The following is an 18,938-nucleotide window of genomic DNA, read 5'->3' on the forward strand; positions in this document are numbered from 1 at the left end:
TGCGGTCTTGCTACAAGCAGATGGTGAAGATTGGAAGCCTGTTGCCTATGCCTCCAGGTCTATGACTGATACGGAGTGTCGATACGCCCAGATTGAAAAGGAATGTCTAGGCTTGGTAGTTGGACTAGAAAAGTTTCATGGCTACATATATGGACTTCCCACCTTCACAGTTGAGACAGACCACAGCCCACTGGTTGCCATCATAAAAAAGAACCTGAATGAGATGTCTCCAAGGATTCAATGACTCATGATGAAGCTGCAAAGATATGACTTTGAACTGATCTACACACCAGGCAAATACATAGTGTTAGCAGATGCACTATCCCGAGCACCCACAATGAGTCATGTGAGCTCTACTGAAGAAGACGTGGATGTTCATGTGAGTATGGTCACTGCTGCGCTGCCCGTGTCAGACACAAAATCAAAGCAAATAGCAGAAGAAACAGTAAAAGATACAGTATTACAAACAGTAATAGAGAACATTCATCATGGTTGGCCAAAAGGTTCCTGTCCAAAATATTTTCACATAAGGTCAGAATTGAGTGTCGCAAGTGGACTATTACTAAAACAGAACAGAATAGTCATTCCACAGGCTCTACGTCAAGACATGCTCAAAAGGATTCATGAGGGACACCTCGAAATTGAAAAATGCAAAAGGAGAGCAAGAGACACTGTTTATTGGCCTGGCATAAATAAGGACATTGAGAACATGATAGGCAAATGTGAGACATGTCAGAAACACCAAAACAAACAAGCAAAGGAACCAATGATAGTAGCTGACATACCAACAGCACCATGGCAAAAGGTTGGTATGGACCTTTTTCATTTAAATGGTAAAGACTACCTAATAGTGATTGACTACTATTCTAACTATCCTGAGATGGCGCTGCTCTCAAGCACCAAAGCAAGCAGTGTCATAATGCATGTGAAATCCATCTTCGCCAGACATGGAATTCCCAGGATTGCCGTTAGCGACAATGGTCCGTGCTTCAACTGTAAGGAGTGGCAACAGTTTGCAGCACATTATGACTTTCAACACATCACATCCAGTCCTTTGTATGCTCAGTCGAATGGTAAGGCAGAGAAAGGTGTTCAAGTTCTCAAGCAGCTACTGAAGAAAGCGACAGAAAGCAAGTCTGATCCTTATCTCGCCCTGCTGAGCTACCGAGCCTCACCTTTAGACTCTGGTTCTTCACCTGCTGAACTCCTAATGGGTCGCAAGTTGCGTACCACGCTACCCTGCTGTGCAAAAGAAAAGCAGAGTAAGGAACTGAGACAGAGACTTCAACTGTTAAAGCTGAAACAGAAATCACACTATGACAAGTCATCCAAAACTCTGAAACCATTGACAAGGGATGATGTTGTCAGGATTGAGGATCCAGATGCATGGAACAGGAAAGCTACAGTTCTTGAGGAAGTAGGACCAAGGTCATACACTGTTAGAACTGAGGAAGGACAGATTCTCAGGAGGAACCGCCATTCCCTCCTAAAAACACAAGAGACTATCAAAGAGCAAATCGATGACAATGCCACAACTGAATCTTGTCACTCACCACCAGAACAATCTAACACAAATACACATGCAGGCTCTCATGAAAACACATCAGACTTACCTGTGCTGAGAAGATCCACACGTGAAGTAAAAAAGCCTGATAGACTTAATCTTTGAGTACAAAGAAAACTACATTGAAAATGTATTGACTGTTGAAGATGTTTATGTTGTTATTTATTGATTGATACTAATTTTGTTTAACCTCAAAGAAAGGGGGATGTAATGATCAGTAACCTGTCATTCTGGAATGGTACACTAGGTGGTGCTGTATGTATATAAGAGTGGGCTACCCATGATGCACTAGGCTACCCACAAGGCAGCAGTCAAGATGGATGCCTCTACAGATACTGTACCTAGTCCACATGTGCTCAATAAAGTGTCTAGCAAAAGCTAGCTGTTCTTAATAAAAAACGACTAGTTATTAATGAACATAACACACCCAACCTGTCCAAATCGTACTGGAGTTTTACGACATCCTCCTCACAGCTTACCCTCCCACCCAGCTTTGTGTCGTCTGCAAATTTGGAGATATTACATCCAATTCCCTCGTCCAGATCATTAATATATATTGTGAACAGCTGGGGTCCTAGGACCGATTCTTGCGGTACCCCACTAGTCACTGCCTGCCACTCGGAAAATGACCCGTTTATTCCAACTCTTTGCTTTCTGTCCGCCAACCAGTTCTCTCCCAACCAGCACAGGGCAGAAGTCAATCTGTTAACATGTAATTTATTTTGTCTTCAAATCATTAGTTCAATTGGAATTTTTGCTTTTATTAATGATTCCTTTTTACGATATTGTACAAGAATGATTTAAGTCTCAGTTTTGTTCCCATTCTTTCTTTCGTAACTCAATTCTTCTGATTTTCCCACTAATAGTCTTGGGCAGTTCCTTCACAAATTCAATCTGTGGGGAAAACAGAAAGGTAGTCCATGATTAGTGTGTGTTCCAAACACCTGTACTTCTTTACCAAGAACTTGGTAAATTAAAATTCTGGCAAACATTAATAAGGCTATTCTGAAAAAAGTAAAATTTTAAATAAAGCAAGATCCAGTAGATTTTCTAAGAGCGCACACACAGGGCTGAATTTTGCCGGCGCTCAGAGTACGGGTTTGGAGGCGTTCCGCTATCAAATCACAAAGATAGACAGCGGGTCGGTATCCCGCTGTAATCCTGCCTCCTTGTCAGTTTCTCAAGTGTCGGGTCCGTCATCCCTGAACAGACTCGACACCAAGCGGCGGGTCAGCCAATTTCAATAGTTAAAAGCTTATTAAAAAGGTAGTTAAGAACCATTTTCCCATGTACTTAGCATTTTACAAGGTTTTCAACGAGGTTCCCGGAGAGTGGCTATCCTGTCAGGTAAGTATGTCGGGTTCTCAATGACTGTGGACTGCTGTGAATAGGTGAAAGCTGCAAAAGTGGTATAAAACCTACCATTTCACAGCTGTTCACTTCCCAATCTTAGAAGCTGGAGCATTAATGATTTGGAACCCACTTTTGAGCTTTTGCACTTTTGAAGTGTTTGGAGTAATCTCTCTATCCACTGTCACCTCCTTGGAACAACCTATCTCAACATTGACAGATTACTTCTGTCATCTCACCCTCATCTGCCATCTATTCCATCAGCATCGGTGCCCTTGAAAAAATCTCACCTTGGTCCTCAGAATCCCACCACGATCAGCCCCAACACCAGCATCACCGGGCACACCAGCAACACCAACATCCACACCAACCTTCTCCGCAATCAACTGATGCTGCACCAGACACAGGGCATCATCATCCGTGCACATTGCTGCCCGGGACGCCAGCAATGGCCTCACCATGTCCAGATTTACTTCACTTAACACTGTACACCCTGGCTGCCACATGATGCACCAGGTTGGCACCACCAGCACCGTAAATCATCCCTACAATGTCCAAGCCATTCCTTTCACACTCATCACCATTGGGGGGGGAACGTTATTTCACTGCAAATCACTAAGCCACTTCCAAAGGTGCACACAAATCTGTCCAAGAACGCAAAGTGTTCAAAATAAAGATTTCAATGTTTGACGGCACATTACCAGAAACTTCACATGAACATTGGCTAAACCACCCAAGTGCCTACCCTTGTGTGTTGTTCGTTGGTATGCTTGCAGTAGGATGAGGGTGGGTGTGAGGGCTGGCTAGTGAGATGGGGACATGATAATGTAGATAGAGAGGGATGGGTGGAGGTGCGAGGTAAGTTGGTGTGTGTAAAGATGTGCAGGAGTAGGGTAGGGAAGGCAGAGTGATGGGGATGTGATGAGAGGTACAGCAGGATGAGGTTGAGTGTGGCTTGGCAGTTACGTTTCGTGATTGAAAGGTTTGCGCCACTGCAGCCTGGTAATCCTGACAACATCCCTGCTTGTGTCCTCCTGTGCATTGAGCAACCAGGCTGCGTTGGTATCCTGGGGAGGTGTCTTCAGCCTATTGGAATAGAGGAGAACCTCCCTGCATGCTGTGACTCCCTCCATAAACATATGGAGGGAGTCATGGGAAAGCCTGGTGCAGCCCTGCACCTTTGTGCAGTGCCTGCCAGTGTTTGCAGCACCTCAATGCTGTAGAACACCGACAGCACAACTGTCAAAATCAATGTGGACATGGCCACTTTAAGGAAACTGGCTGATGATGTGTCATCAGATGATGTCATCAGACCCACTTCCTTTTAATTGGCTGGGAACCTTGCAAAGCGGGATTAACAAGCCCAATCAGGGCAAAATCACTTGGAGGAGGCGGGATGAAGATGGTGCAGAGTTTGAGGCTGCTGTCTGCTCCGGCCTCACCGGACTCACCATGGCTGGCAAAATCGCGGCCACAATGTTTAATACTGTCTGTGTGCAATCTCCCACCAGTGGTTTATAGCTGCAGGCAATTCTGAGTTTGAATTAAATGTTCAAAAGGAGTCATAGTCGGTGTTTATTGGGCCGAAGAGTGGTAATTGTGTGAGTACGCTCCACTTGCCTGGATGAGTGCAGCTCCAACAACACTCAAGAAGCTCGACACCATCCAGGAAAAAGCAGCCCGCTTGATTGGCACTCCATCTACCACCTTAAACATTCACTCCCTCCACCACCAACGTACCATGGCTACAGTGTGTACCATCTACAAGATGCACAGCAGCAACTCACCAAGGCTTCTTCGGCAGCACCTCCCAAACCCGCGACCTCTTCCACCTAGAAGGACAAGGGCAGCAGGCGCATGGGAACACCACCAGCTCCAAGTTCCCCTTCAAGTCACACACCATCCTGACTTAGAAGTATATCGCCGATCCTTCATCGTCGCTGGGTCAAAATCCTGGAACTCTCTACCTAATAGCACTGTGGGGGTACATTCACCACACGGACTGCAGCGATTCAAGAAGGCGGCTCACCACCACCTTCTCCAGGGCAATTAAGGATGGGCAATAAATGCTGGCCTTGCCAGTGACGTCCACATCCCATAAAAACAAATTTTTAAAAAGTTGGATTGGTCAGGGGTTGAAGACGCAGGAGGTGGGTGCCATGCAAACAATTAGTGGTGAGTGACTGGGTGGGGGATTTGGGGCATGACATGGTATTGGAGAAACTGTATGGGGGCTGAGAGAGTCCAAAGGTGAGGTGGAAGGGGCCGGTGGGGCTGGAGGGCTGGTGGAGAGAAGAAGAAAGTGATTGAGACAGCTGAACATTTGATCCCTCTTTGAGACTAAGAAATCCATAAGCTTCTCACATTTGATGTTGAAAGTGAAGATGGGCGAAGTGGCGGTGGGATTGAATGCTGGCACGGCTCTATCCCAGGGATAGAGCGGTTTCTCTGCCGCTACGGATGCTGGGTAAAGAACTCTCCATTCTACTGAAATTCTTTTACAGTACATACAATGACCATTTTGAAAATAAGGACACCTGTATATAAAAAAAAGACAGCTGATGCCAGTCCCTAAAATGGTGTAATTCACAGGCTTCAATGTGTAGAAATTCACAGGCTATCACACTGGGAGAAATCACCTGCCTCTTTTTAGGAGACTAAAACTGGTTTACAAGCTGTTATTAACACATCAATTAACACCTCAAAATGGTGAGTAGGGTAAAAGCTGATCTATAGTAAAAATACAAAACACTACAATTACTTGCACTCATTCACCATTCTGTCTAGATAACTGACAAGCTGTTACTTATAGTTGCCATTCTAATCCAGGAAATCAGATCAGGTGAAATACAGACCTTCCTTGGGTATTTATATGGTGCTGTGGTTTTCTTAACGTGTTCCTGTAATTCTTTAATTAACTTGTCAGGATCATGTGAGGTATATGCAGGAGTTCGAATGATAAATGCCTTCACAACCTTAAAAGAAGAAAAGCTCTTTAAATAGGAAAGTTAAGATAATTAAAAATGTGACAGTCCTGCTTAGTATAGCTATGGGCATCATGTTTTGAAACGTGAAAGTACAACAGCCTGTTGTGCCATTGAAGCATTAAAAAAAATATCAGATTTTAAATGAGTTGTATTTGTTAAAGGAGATGGAAAGGCCAGGCTGGTGCATTTTTAGATCTTCGTACTCACTCAAACGTGTAATTAAAATAAAAGAGTTGAGCTGCCTGCCCAAAACCCCTAAATTTTCAATGTGGTTTTGTTAGGAGGCAAATCCTGCTAATGATCACTAGAACCGAGTCAAAAAAAAATCTGCTTCCAAATGAGATTGTTTGATTAAACCTGTGTAGGTTCCAAAGCATACCTCTCCTCTGATAGGATCAGGACTGCTAACCACAGCAGACTCTGCCACAGCTGGATGCTCTATCAGTGCGCTTTCTACTTCAAACGGTCCAACGCGGTACCTGTGGTTTTTAAAACATTTTTAGGGTAAATGAGTCACATATCTTGGATTACTGACTTAATTTGAAATATTTTTAATGCGCAACATTTGTTCAAGCTTTTCCCCAGCCATTAAAAAGTATTTTTTTTTAAAGATTTCTTTGGGCATGACATTACTTCCCCTAACTGAAAGGTTAGGCAGGTGACCCACTTCCAGTTCTCTGCTACTGCCACTCTTGAACCTGCTCCTGGTTAGTATTCAGGAGTGGTCGTAGTGAATGGCATCCTCAGGAACTTACAATGTGAGGAAATACTAACGCAAATTAGTCTCCTACTCTGGCATAGAAACATAGAAGATAGGAGCAGGAGTAGGCCATTCGGTCCCTCGAGCCTGCGCCGCCATTCAATGCGATCATGGCTGATCATCCAATTTCAGTACCCGGTCCCTGCTTTCTCCCCATACCCCTTGATCCCTTTAGCCTTAAGAAATATATCCAACTCCTTCTTGAATATATTTAATGAATTGGCCTCTACTACCTTCAGTGGTAGAGAATTCCACAGGTTCACCACTCTCTGGGTGAAGAAATTCCTCCTCATTTCTGTCCTAAATGGCCTACCCCTTATCCTTAGACTGTGACCCCTGGTTCTGGACTCCCCGACCATCGGGAACATCCTTCCTGCATCTAGTCTGTCCAGTCCTGTCAGAATTTTATAAGTTTCAATGAGATCCCCTCTCATTCTTCTAAACTCCAGCGAGTACAAGCCCAATCGTCCCAATCTCTCCTCATACGTCATTCCTGCCATCCCAGGTATCAGCCTGGTGCATCTTCGCTGAACTCCTTCCATGGCAAGAACATCCTTCCTCTGGCACAACATATTGGGCTGGATTTTCCCAGGTTCCACCCGCACGGTGCGGGGAGGAACCGTAAGATGGCGGGAAACCCGGAAGGTTTCCCGCCTGGAAGTCAGCCTGATTGATAGGCTGGCTTCCAGTCGTGCAGGGAACTCGGTGAAGGAGGTCGCAGCAACAGGTAAGTGCTGGGCCCAGGATGATCCCCATAAGAATTGAAAAAAAAGTTTTTTCACTCATTTATAATTTTAAAATGCTTTATAAAAGGTAAGTTTATTTTTAGCCTTGTAAAAAACTTTAATTATTTTTTTCAAAAAATTAAATTTTTGTTTAAAATATTTAATTTAATGTAATTTTAACTCATTTTAAAAACGTGATGGTTTTAAAAAAATGTATTTAATGTTTTATTATCTTTTTGGGGCGATCTCCATTCATATATTTGACAGGTCTATCTGTCAAAAGTATGAAGGGAAATTCCCACATGCGCCCCTATGATACGTGGGCCCTGCGCATTTCGACTGTGGAGAGGCCCAGGAGCGGAAGGGTCCGGACCTCGGGAGCCCTCAGGTAAGTTCGTAGATTTTTTTCCGATAGGAGGCATCCGCGGAAATTACGGGACAATATGTTTTAAAAGTTGAAGTGTTGAGATTGTTTTTCTGTTTACAAATTGTTCAGCCTTGTTAACTAATCACTGCAAATACAGAAGCTGTCATTCCCTACAGAATACCAAGAGCTTTGGTCACTGCAGTTAATCTTTATAGAAACTTGACTGCTTGATGTGTCAATGGTAATCTTGTGTAACATTTAGTAAATTAACAAACACCCAAGGATTCTCTTTGCATTGTAAAGTACAATACAACTGCCATGCTAAGCACAACAGTGAAACATTGAGTAAATACAATGTGGATAATTTGTTCACTTTACCCAGCTGATAAAATTACATCATCTGCTCTTCCCAGAAACCAGATGTATCCATCCTCATCCACTTGACCACGGTCTCCAGTCAGAAAATAGTCCCCTCGTAGGACTGAGGCACTTCTTTGTGGATCATCCTAGCAACGTATAAATAAAGCAGCTCAAAGTTCAAAAGCAATCTCATAATTTCTAAAAAAACAACATATGCTTTATGGTTAAAAAAATTAATTCCCTTTAATATGAATCTTATTTTTTCTATATAGAATAGTTATAATTTTAGGGAAAAAGACACACACCAGGCACATACCAGGGTGCTAAGAAAGCCATTTGAAATACAAAAGATCTATATTGGGGTCAGGTCTGTACAAAGTTTAATGACCAATGGATACCTTCTTCAATCTAGCCTTTACCACTATGTCCTTAATACTGTTGTTATGGTATACTGGTCAGAACAGGGTGTAAATAATAACTGGGCTGATCTTCCTCTCCTGCTGCTGTCCAGGAGCTGAGGTCTGAACGTACTCTCGGGCTTCATCATTTAAATAAAGGAGACACCACGTGAGTTCACTTTTGGCCACAAACATGGGAAGAGAAGAAGTCTGGGCACATACTAAGCCTTAAAGACATCTGCACCATTATAGGTGCAGGCACTGTACAAACTCCATGGGAGAGCCAGAAGAATTTTATTTACTGTTGTAGTTAATGGGGTTGGATTATTGTCTGTACGCTGTCTGATGAGGAATGGTAAGTTTTAAAATTAACGCATGTGTCCCAGAAGCTGTGATTTGCATGCCAGCAGTTTTAAAATTGTGTACTCTGTGAATGAGTGCATGCTGCTGTACTGTGGCTGGAATGACGGCACCACCCCAAGCAGCAGTCCAGATGCCCCTACAATCTGCCTTGGAGGGAGCTGGTAAGAAGGTGGTACCATTGTGCCAAGCAGAGATGGAGGAACAGGGAAAACCTGTATAGGTATGTAGATTGATGCTACAGGAATGGGGGAGGGTGCTGGATTGACTATGGATGATATTTTTATTCCAGATGACATGGAGCAATTGTATGGTGGAGGCGTGCCTACTCTGTGGTAGGGAGACGGATGCTTATGGCTGGGTGAATTAGTTCAGCAGCTGCCAGGAGGCTTGTGGCTATTTCCCCTCGTCTGTCTCCAAATAAACCACATCACAAGAGAGGGCACAGTGAGTGTAAATGACTAACTGCATTCTGCAACAAGTACAGAAATAGCAAACCCACCTTTTAATCAAAAAGTCATAAGGGAAAAACTCGGTCACGTCCCCTTTGGGGCCCCGCACCCGAAATTCACTGGCACCACTCCAAGAGGGAGGTGGGGCGCTACTGGAAGCGCTCCCCCTCCCTCTTGGGGGCGCTACCATTGAATATCGTGGCGTGGACGCTGCGGCACGTCACGCCGCGGTACTGCAGGCCTTCCTCCCCTTATTAAAGGGGAGGGGCCTTGCGCAGCGCGACCCGGGGCCCAGCTGGGCCACCAGGGATCAGGGTGCCGGCAAAAGTGGAGGTACTAGCGGTTTTAGCAGGCTTAAAAGTGGATAAATCCCCAGGCCCGGATGAGATGTATCCCAGGCTACTATGTGAGGCAAAGGAGGAGATTGCAGGGGCTCTGACACAAATTTTCAGAACCTCTCTGGCCACAGGGGAGGTGCCAGAGGACTGGAGAACAGCTAACGTAGTACCATTATTCAAGAAGGGTAGTAGGGATAAACCAGGGAATTACAGGTCAGTGAGCCTAACATCAGTGGTAGGGAAATTATTGGAAAAATTTCTGAGGGACAGAATTAGCCTCCACTTGGAGAGGCAAGGATTAATTAGGGATAGTCAGCATGGCTTTGTCAAGGGAAGATCATGTCTGACCAATTTGATTGAATTTTTCGAGGGGGTGACTAGGTGTGTGGATGAGGGTAGTGCAGTGGATGTGGTTTACATGGATTTCAGTAAGGCTTTTGATAAAGTCCCGCATAGGAGACTGGTCAGGAAGGTAAGAGCCCATGGGATCCAGGGTGCGTTGGCACATTGGATCCAAAACTGGCTTAGTGGCAGAAGGCAGAGGGTGATGGTGGAAGGTTGTTTTTGTGACTGGAAGCCTGTGACCAGTGGGGTACCACAAGGATCGGTGCTGGGTCCCTTGCTGTTTGTGGTCTACATTAATGATTTGGATGTGAATGTAAAAGGTATGATCAGTAAGTTCGCAGATGACACAAAAATTGGTGGGGTGGTAAATAGCGAGGAGGGAAGCCTCAGGCTACAGGACGATATAGATGGGTTGATCAGATGGGCGAAACAGTGGCAAATGGAATTTAACCCTGAAAAGTGTGAGGTGATGCATTTTGGGAGGACTAACAAGGCAAGGGAATACACAATGAATGGTAAGACCCTAGGAAAGACAGAGGATCAGAGGGACCTTGGTGTGCATGTACATAGATCCCTGAAGGCAGCAGAACAGGTGGATAAGGTGGTTAAAAAGGCATATGGGATACTTGCCTTCATTAGCCGAGGCATAGAATATAAGAGCAGGGAGGTTATGATGGAGCTGTACAAAACGCTGGTAAGGCCACAGCTGGAGTACTGTGTGCAATTCTGGTTGCCACACTATAGGAAGGATGTGATTGCTTTGGAGAGGGTGCAGAGGAGATTTACCAGGATGTTACCTGGGCTGGAGCGCTTCAGCTATGAAGAAAGACTGGACAGGCTGGGGTTGTTTTCCTTGGAGCAGAGAAGGCTGAGGGGGGACCTGATTGAGGTGTACAAAATTATGAGGGGCATAGATAGGGTAGATAGAAAGGAACTTTTCCCCTTAGTAGAGGGGTCAGTAACAAGGGGGCATAGATTCAAGGTAAGGGGCAGGAGGTTTAGAGGGGATTTGAGGAAATTTTTTTTCACCCAGAGGGTGGTTGGAATCTGGAACTCACTGCCTGAAAGGGTGGTAGAGGCAGGAACCGTCACAACATTCAAGAAGCATTTGGATGAGCACTTGAAAGGCCATAGCATACAAGGCTACGGACCAAATGCTGGAAAATGGGATTAGATTAGACAGGGCTTGATGGCCGGCGCGGACGCGATGGGCCGAAGGGCCTCTTTCTGTGCTGTATAACTCTATGACTCTATGACACTCACATAGCATCTGGCAGTAAGGCGGGGGCGCTACCGAAGTTTGCAGCTGGGAGTTTGCGCACGGAGATGACGTCATCGCCGGAGGCGCGGCGCTATGGGTTACCGCCGACACTAAATTTCGCAGGAAGCGTTAGCGCTAACGGGAGGCGCAAAGCAACCGAATTTTGGCCCCCTTCCTGACAATGCCAGACTGTGCTTAAGACAGCGCCTAAACAGCAGCTCTGCAATCAGCAGCACTAGGTTTTTCTGAGAGCATTCTGCCCCTGAACTGCATCTGCTACTGTTAGAGGAAGTCTGAGTGCAAAGGTCTCTGATACTTAATTGCGTGAAACTTGTAATGCTGCGCTCTCTTCAGGTGTAGACAGCAGAAGCCGTACAGGAAGTTTATGTGCGGTTCTATTCAGTAGCAAAAGGGGAGCAAAGGATTAGCACCCACTTTTCCTCTGCATTGCACCTTTTCTTTTAGCACTATTTGGCAGCAGGGCAGAGGAAAATCATCCCCCACATATCATGGTCAGCCATGAATATATATCGGCTCAGCTGAGGCAGCTCATTATTGGAGATATTTATGTTATCATATGGCTGGCTGGGGCATATATTTTATTTATAATGCATGGTAGGTTTTCAACCCAAAAAGAGTAATTTTAATGAGAGTATTTTTATAGCCTATGAAAATTAGTTGTAGCTGCTTTGTGACTCTTGGGCACTGTGATGCATTAGTTGGAAATGTCGTTTTAATTTTCAATGGTATTTTCCTGCACAAGTGTTCAAATGTCCAATAAACTCTCAGTTTGGAAGGAAGTTTGTGTGGTCAGCAGTTTAATGGGAATGGGATCAAGAGAGCAGGAGGTGGGCTTCATAGACAAGATGCACTTGGAGAGGACATGGGGGAGATAGGAGATCAATTAGAAAAACATGCAGGCTCAGTCATAGCGTAGGGGAAAATCTTGGGGGAGATTTGGCTTGGTGGAGTGGGGATACAACAGAGGCAGCTGAAATCATGGTCTCAATTAATAAGAGTGTGACTGGGAACATTAAAAAAGTACTTGGATATGCACTTGAAGTGCCATAACCTACAAGGCTACGGACCAAGTGCTGGAAAGTGGGATTAGGGTGGATAGCTCTTTGTCAGTCAGCATGGACAAGATGGGCCGAATGGCTTCCATCTGTGCTGTAAATTTCTATGATTTGCCATGCATGCTTAACACTCTATTTTAATGTATGGTGATGGTGGGTTATTCTACCATGTCTGACCTGGTGAGGTCATTGCACTTTTTGTTGCACTGCGTCCAAGTCCACTGAATAGAGTGCATTTACATTCATGGTCACCTTCCATACATTCTGAACAGTTCATCTGGGTACTTAATGATGGTCAGTCCTGAAATAGATCTGCTTTCTCTGGTGCATTTGCTCCACCTGGAAGAGCATCCTGGGGCTAACTCTGTTTATTACAGACATTTGGCAAGTATTTAACAACTCCCTGCTTACAAAATACCAACAATCTTTAAACTTTCTCACCCATAAACAAAAAGTACCTAATCAGAAGACCGGGAGTTTGCTCACATTATTAAATCAGGCTGGTGCCAAAAGTACTGCTGAGGTTACCACACAGTCGGGCATGTGCTCAATACGCACCACCTGATTCCTATCTGGTCAGTGACCTAACAGGAAAATATATGCTACTGTGTCAAAAAAGTAGGTTAGCACATTGAGACCTGCCAAGGATAGGAAACATTGCTTCCAATCTGTTGGTTCAAGGGTCCCAAGTGAAGTGAGTTGGGTAAATCTCACCACAGTTCCACTGCATAATTCAGCACTAATTAAGGTGCCTCACTAAATAAAAACACATCACATTGTATGTTACATAAAATAATTATATATTTGGACAATTTAGAAAGATTTCAACTAAGTACTTGAAACAGGATTACTGTACAATGTATCCAGAAAAGAGGCTGAAGGGTCTAACAGGCTTCACTTGAATGGCAATTTCACCTTCCACTCCAGGAGGAACCACATCGCAATTCTCATCAATAATCTGAAACAAATAACAAGAATTCTAAAAAGGTGCAACTGGCAGCAGAAATAACCATTTCTAGGACTCTCAACGAGTCTTACCCCTCAATAGGAGTGCCCTTTAGTTCAGATTTGCTGTAAAGCATTGCTTTTCCTGACAGTGTTACCACATACATTGACTAATGGTGTTTTGGTTTTCTGAAGGAAGCCTCACAGAAATTAAAAAAAATAAAACTTACCTTGGCCTCTACTGGCCACTCTGCTGCCTCCTGTCAGGTTCCGCTGGCAGGTTTGGCACTGTGCGGGACTCCTTTGATTTCAAGTTAAATTGGGGTTGCAGCACCAATGACGTCATTAGGCTGCGACTTTTACATGTAAAGTAGGCCCCTGCCTGCTTGGGGTGGGTGGCCCTTCCATGCTCGATCTCAGGTAAGTCTAGATGGGAACGCATTAGGAATGTGGTATGTTACCCCCCCCCGCCACCATAACCCTCCGTCCGCACCGTTCCCGCCAGGTGGGCAGGGGTGAAATCGACCCTAAGTCATTGTACTTAGAATTTAAATCTTAATTATTCATGCCAGCTTGGCTCAGCAGTAGTAGTCTCACCACTGAATTAGAAGGTTGTCGTCTGCAGGTTAGTAGAGGACCTTTGTCTTACGGATGTTTAGTGTAAGGCCCATGTTCTCGTACGCTTCGGTGAAGGTGTTAACGATGGTTTGGAGTTCGACCTCCAACGTTTGTGTCTGTGCACACTCGGAGGTCGAACTCCAAACCATCGTTAACACCTTCACCGAAGCGTATGAAAGCATGGGCTTTACACTAAACATCCGTAAACAAAGGTCCTCTACCAACTTGCCCCTGCCACACAGTACTGCCCCCCGATTATCAAAATCCATGATAAGACCTTGGACAACGTTGACCACTTTCCATACCTCACGAGCCTACTGTCAACAAGGGCAGACATCGATGACGAAGTCCAAAAGCGCCTTCAGTGTGCCAGTGCAGCCTTCGGTCGCCTGAGGAAGAGAGTGTTTGAAGACCAGGATCTCAAACCCGGCACCAAGCTCATGGTTTACAGAGCAGTAGTAATACCCACCCTCCTGTATGCCTCAGAGACATGGACCATGTACAGCAGGCACCTCAAAGCACTGGAGAGGTACCACCAATGCTGCCTCCGCAAGATCCTGCAAATCCATTGGCAGGGTAGGTGCACCAACGTCAGTGTTCTCGCTCAAGCCAACATCCCCAGCATCAAAGCTTTGACCACGCTCGATCAGCTCCGATGGATGGGTCACATTGTCCGCATGCTCGATACGAGACTCCCAAAACAAGTGCTCTACTCGAAGCTCCGACACGGTAACAGAGCCCCAGGTGGGCAGAGGAAACGCTTCAAGGACACCGTCAAAGCCTCCTTGAAAAAGTGCAAGATCCTCACCGACACCTGGGACTCCCTGGCCCAAGACTGTACAAAGTGGAGGAAGGCGCCGAATACCTCGAGTCTCTTCGCCAGGTGCAAGCGGAAGCCAAGCGCAAACAGCGGAAGGGGTGCACGTCAACCCAAGCACCCCACCTACCCGCCCCTTCAACCACCATCTGCCCCAACTGTGACAGGGACTGTAGGTCCCGCATTGGACTCATCAGTCACCTGAGAACTCATTTCTAATGTGGAAGCAAGTCATCTTCGGTTCCGAGGGACTGCCTAAGAAGAAGAAGAGAAGGTTGTGTGTTTCAGAAGAAAGGGTCGCCCTTTTAGAACTGAGATGAGGAGGAATTTCTTCTCTCAGAGGGTCGTAAATCTGTGGAATTCTCTGTCCCAAAGAGCTGTGGAGGCTGGGTCATTAATACATTTAAGGTGGAGATAGACACATTTTTGCAAGATAAGGGAGTCAAGAGTTATGTTCTTATGTTCTAAGCCCCATTCTAGGATTTGAGTACATAATCTAGGCTGACACTTCAGGGGAGGTGTCATAGTCAACATTTATCCCTCCACCAAACCAGATTAATTGATCATTTGACTCATTGGTGTTAATGGCATTTTACTGTGCACAAATTGGCTGTTGTGTTTCCTACATAACACCGAGGAACTACAGTGAATTACTACAAAAAAATAATTTGTTGGCTGTTAAGTGCTTTGGGATGCCCTGAGGATCTGCAAGGTACTATACAAATGTAAGCTTTTTTTTATTACAGATTGGAAGATGCATATCTCATAAAACTGTTGAGTTAAAACTGTTTCCAGTGGCAGAAGGGTTGGTAACCAGAGGACACAGATTTAAGCTGATTTAAGGTGACTTGAGGAAACTTTTTTTTTACGCAGTGCGCTGTGATCTGGAATGCACTGCCTGAAAGGGTGGTGGTAGCAGATTCAATAGTAACTTTCAAAAAGGAATTGGATAAATACTTGAAGGGAAAATATTTGCAGGGCTATGGGGTAAGGGCACGGGAGTGGCACTAGTTGGATGGTTCTACCAAAGAGCCGGCACAGGCATGATGGGCCAAATGGCCTCCTTCTGTGCTGTATCATTTTCTAATTCTATGAAGGAATATTAATTCTGTATAATTATGCATTTTGATTAATGGTCCCCTCCAATTTTCCTCCTTTACCCAGGGGGCATTTTTGCATTCTTCATGTGTAAGTTTCGTGCCTGACCGGTTGGAGGTGGTGGGGGACTGGGGGCGCTTCAGGCACCACAGCTAGGTCTAGTCTTATCCACACCCAACATCACCACACACACACTTCCAGCAGATGTCACTGTTTATGTTGAATTGTCTTGGTGGAACTATACCCCCATCAGCTGCCTTTAGGAAAGGGACAAAAGTTGTAAGGAAAAATTTGAGGAAAAAAACCTAAACTAAGAAAGCCTATCAAAAACATGTTTCAAAACCAGTTAGAGATCTGAAAAAAAAACATTGCAGCTCAGGATTTGGTAATTTAAAAGATATCAAACAGACAGTGCTTACCTGCACATTAAATGCCGGCGATGGCTTCCCCATTGAACCAGATTTAATTTTCATGCCTTTGAAAGTAGCACAGATCAAGACCTACATGGTAATCATGGAACAGAGCAAAACAATTATAATCACAATGCTTAACTGTCCAAAGCAACTTAAAATACAAGAATAAAATAAATTCCAGGTATATTTTAGTTAACCGATGCAAAGGAATGTGACTTCAATTGTCAGTGGAGGACTGGTGGTCGTAGATCCCATGAAACTGCTCTCTTTGTTGATTTTGTTCCAAACATCGGCATAAATATCAGCAGATCTGCAACTGCACCAATCACACCTCAGGATTTGTATAAAAATATGGAGCACAAGGCTCTGGGTGTACTCTGGATGAGTGTGCTCAATCCCACAGAATAGGACTACCCATAAATTGATGCTAAACTGTCAGCTTTACTCAGAAACCATCAGAGTGGCTGGTGTGAAACATAGAAGATAGTAGCAGGAGTAGGCCATTCGGCCCCTCAAGCCTGCTCCGCCATTCGATGAGATCATGGCTGATCATCCAAACTCAGTACCCCGTACCTGCCTTCTCCCCATATCACAGAATCACAGAAACCCCACAGTGCAGATAGAGGCCATTTCGGCCCATCGAGTCTGCACCGACATATCCCACCCGATCCCCGTAACCCCTACATATCCCACCCTATCCCTGTAACCCCACGTATTTAATCCCCCTAACACTAAGGGTCAATTTATCATAGCCAATCAACCTAACCCGCACATCTTTGGACTGTGGGAGGAAACCGGAGCACCCGGAGAAAACCCACGCAAACACGGGGAGAATGTGCAAACTCCACACAGACAGTCGCCCGAGGCCGGATTCGAACCCGGGCCTCTGGTGCTGTGAGGCAACAGTGCTAACCACTATGCCACCGTGCTACCCTTGATACCTTTAGCTCTAAGAAATATATCTAACTCCTTCTTGAATATATTTAAAGACTTGGCCTCAACCGCCTTCTGTGGTAGAGAATTCCACAGGTTCACCACTCTCTGGGTGAAGAAATTCTTCCTCATCTCTGTCCTAAATGGCTTACCCCTTATCCTTAGACTATGACCCCTGGTTCTGGACTCCGACCATCGGGAACATTCTACCTGCATCTAGTTTGTCCAGACCTGTCAGAATTTTATAAGTTTCGATGAGATCACCTCTCATTTTTCTAAACTCCAGCGAGTATAAGCCCAATCGACCCAATCTCTCCTCATACATCATTCCTGCCATCCCAGGGATCAGCCTTGTGAATCTTCGCTGAACTCCTTCCATGGCAAGAACATCCTTCCTCAGATAAGGTGACTAAAACTGCACACAGTACTCAAGTTGTGGTCTCACCAAGGCCCTGTACAACTGCAGCAGGACATCCTTGCTCCTGTACTCAAACCCTTTCGCTATGAAGGCCAACATACCATTTGCCTTCTTCACCGCCTGCTGCACCTGCATGCTTACTTTCAGCGACTGGTGCACAAGGACACCCAGGTCTCGTTGTACTTCCCCTTCTCCCAATCTATTGCCATTCAGATAATAGTCTGCCTTTCTGTTTTTGACACCAAAGTGGATAACCTTGCATTTATCCACGTTATATTGCATCTGCCACGCTTCTGCCCAATCACCCAATCTGTCCAAATCATCCTGGAGTTTCTCGGTATCCTCCTCACAGCACACACGCCCACCCAGCTTTGTGTCGTCTGCAAACTTGGAGATATTACATCTAGTTCCCTTATCTAGATCATTAATGTATATTGTGAATAGCTGGGGTCCAAGGACCGATCCCTGCAGTACCCCACTAGTCACTGCCTGCCACTCGGAAAAAGACCCGTTAATTCCTACTCTCTGCTTTCTGTCCGCCAACCAGTTCTCTATCCAAGTCAATACCTTGCCCCCAATCCCATGTGCCTTAACTTTACACGCTAATCTCTTATGCGGGACCTTATCGAAAGCCTTTTGAAAGTCCAAATACACCACATCTACTGGTTCTCCCTTATCTATTTTCCCAGTTACATCCTCAAAAAATTCCAGTGGATTAGTCAAGCACGATTTACCTTTTGTAAATCCATGTTGACTTTGTCCGATCCTGTCACTGTTTTCCAAGCGTTCTGTTATTACATCTTTTATAATGGACTCTAGCATTTTCCCCACTACCGATGTCAGGCTTACCGGTCTGTAATTCCCTGCTTTCTCTCTACCACCCTTTTTGAATAGTGGGGTAACATTAGCTACCCTCCAATTCATGGGTACAGTCCCAGATTCCAGCGAATTTTGGAAGATGATCAGCAATGCATCTACTATTTCTAGGGCCATCTCCTTAAGTACCCTAGGATGTAGATTATCAGGCCCTGGGGATTTATCGGCCTTCAATCCCGTCAATTTCCCTAACACCATTTCCCTACAAATACTGATTTCTTTCAGTTCCTCCCTCTCATCAGACCCTATGTTCTCCAACATCTCTGGGAGGTTATTTGTGTCCTCCTTTGTGAAGACAGAACCAAAAAATGCATTTAATTGGTCTGCCATTTCTTTGTTCCCCATTATAATTTCCCCTGCTTCTGACTGCAAGGGACCTACACTTGATTTCACTAATCTTTTTCTCTTCACATATCTATAAAAGCTCTTACAGTCAGTTTTTATGTTCCCTGCAAGCTTACTTTCATATTCTATTTT

General features: G+C 44.9%; 1 protein-coding gene across 3 annotated transcripts in view; it reads right to left on the bottom strand.

The window, feature by feature from the left end:
• Positions 1 to 2,304: 2,304 nt before the first annotated feature.
• acsm3 (acyl-CoA synthetase medium chain family member 3) overlaps positions 2,305 to 18,938 on the bottom strand; it is a 54,517-nt gene continuing 37,883 nt past the window's right edge. For 2 of the 3 annotated variants that reach the window (XM_086000565.1, XM_086000566.1), the window contains 6 exons: positions 16,241 to 16,321; positions 13,200 to 13,301; positions 8,132 to 8,259; positions 6,281 to 6,380; positions 5,770 to 5,889; positions 2,305 to 2,458 (listed from right to left, as the gene is read on the bottom strand). In XM_086000565.1, coding sequence (XP_085856691.1) covers positions 2,372 to 2,458; positions 5,770 to 5,889; positions 6,281 to 6,380; positions 8,132 to 8,259; positions 13,200 to 13,301; positions 16,241 to 16,321 — 618 coding nt within the window. In that variant the 3' untranslated portion in view covers positions 2,305 to 2,371. Of the gene's footprint in view, positions 2,459 to 5,769; positions 5,890 to 6,280; positions 6,381 to 8,131; positions 8,260 to 13,199; positions 13,302 to 16,240; positions 16,322 to 18,938 lie in introns of those variants that run through there. The other variant, XM_086000567.1, reaches the window with a different exon arrangement.

The sequence above is a fragment of the Somniosus microcephalus genome, chromosome 11, assembly GCF_052327205.1.
Source record: "Somniosus microcephalus isolate GS21.2 chromosome 11, FLI_Smic_1.0, whole genome shotgun sequence".
Classification (NCBI taxonomy): domain Eukaryota; kingdom Metazoa; phylum Chordata; class Chondrichthyes; order Squaliformes; family Somniosidae; genus Somniosus; species Somniosus microcephalus.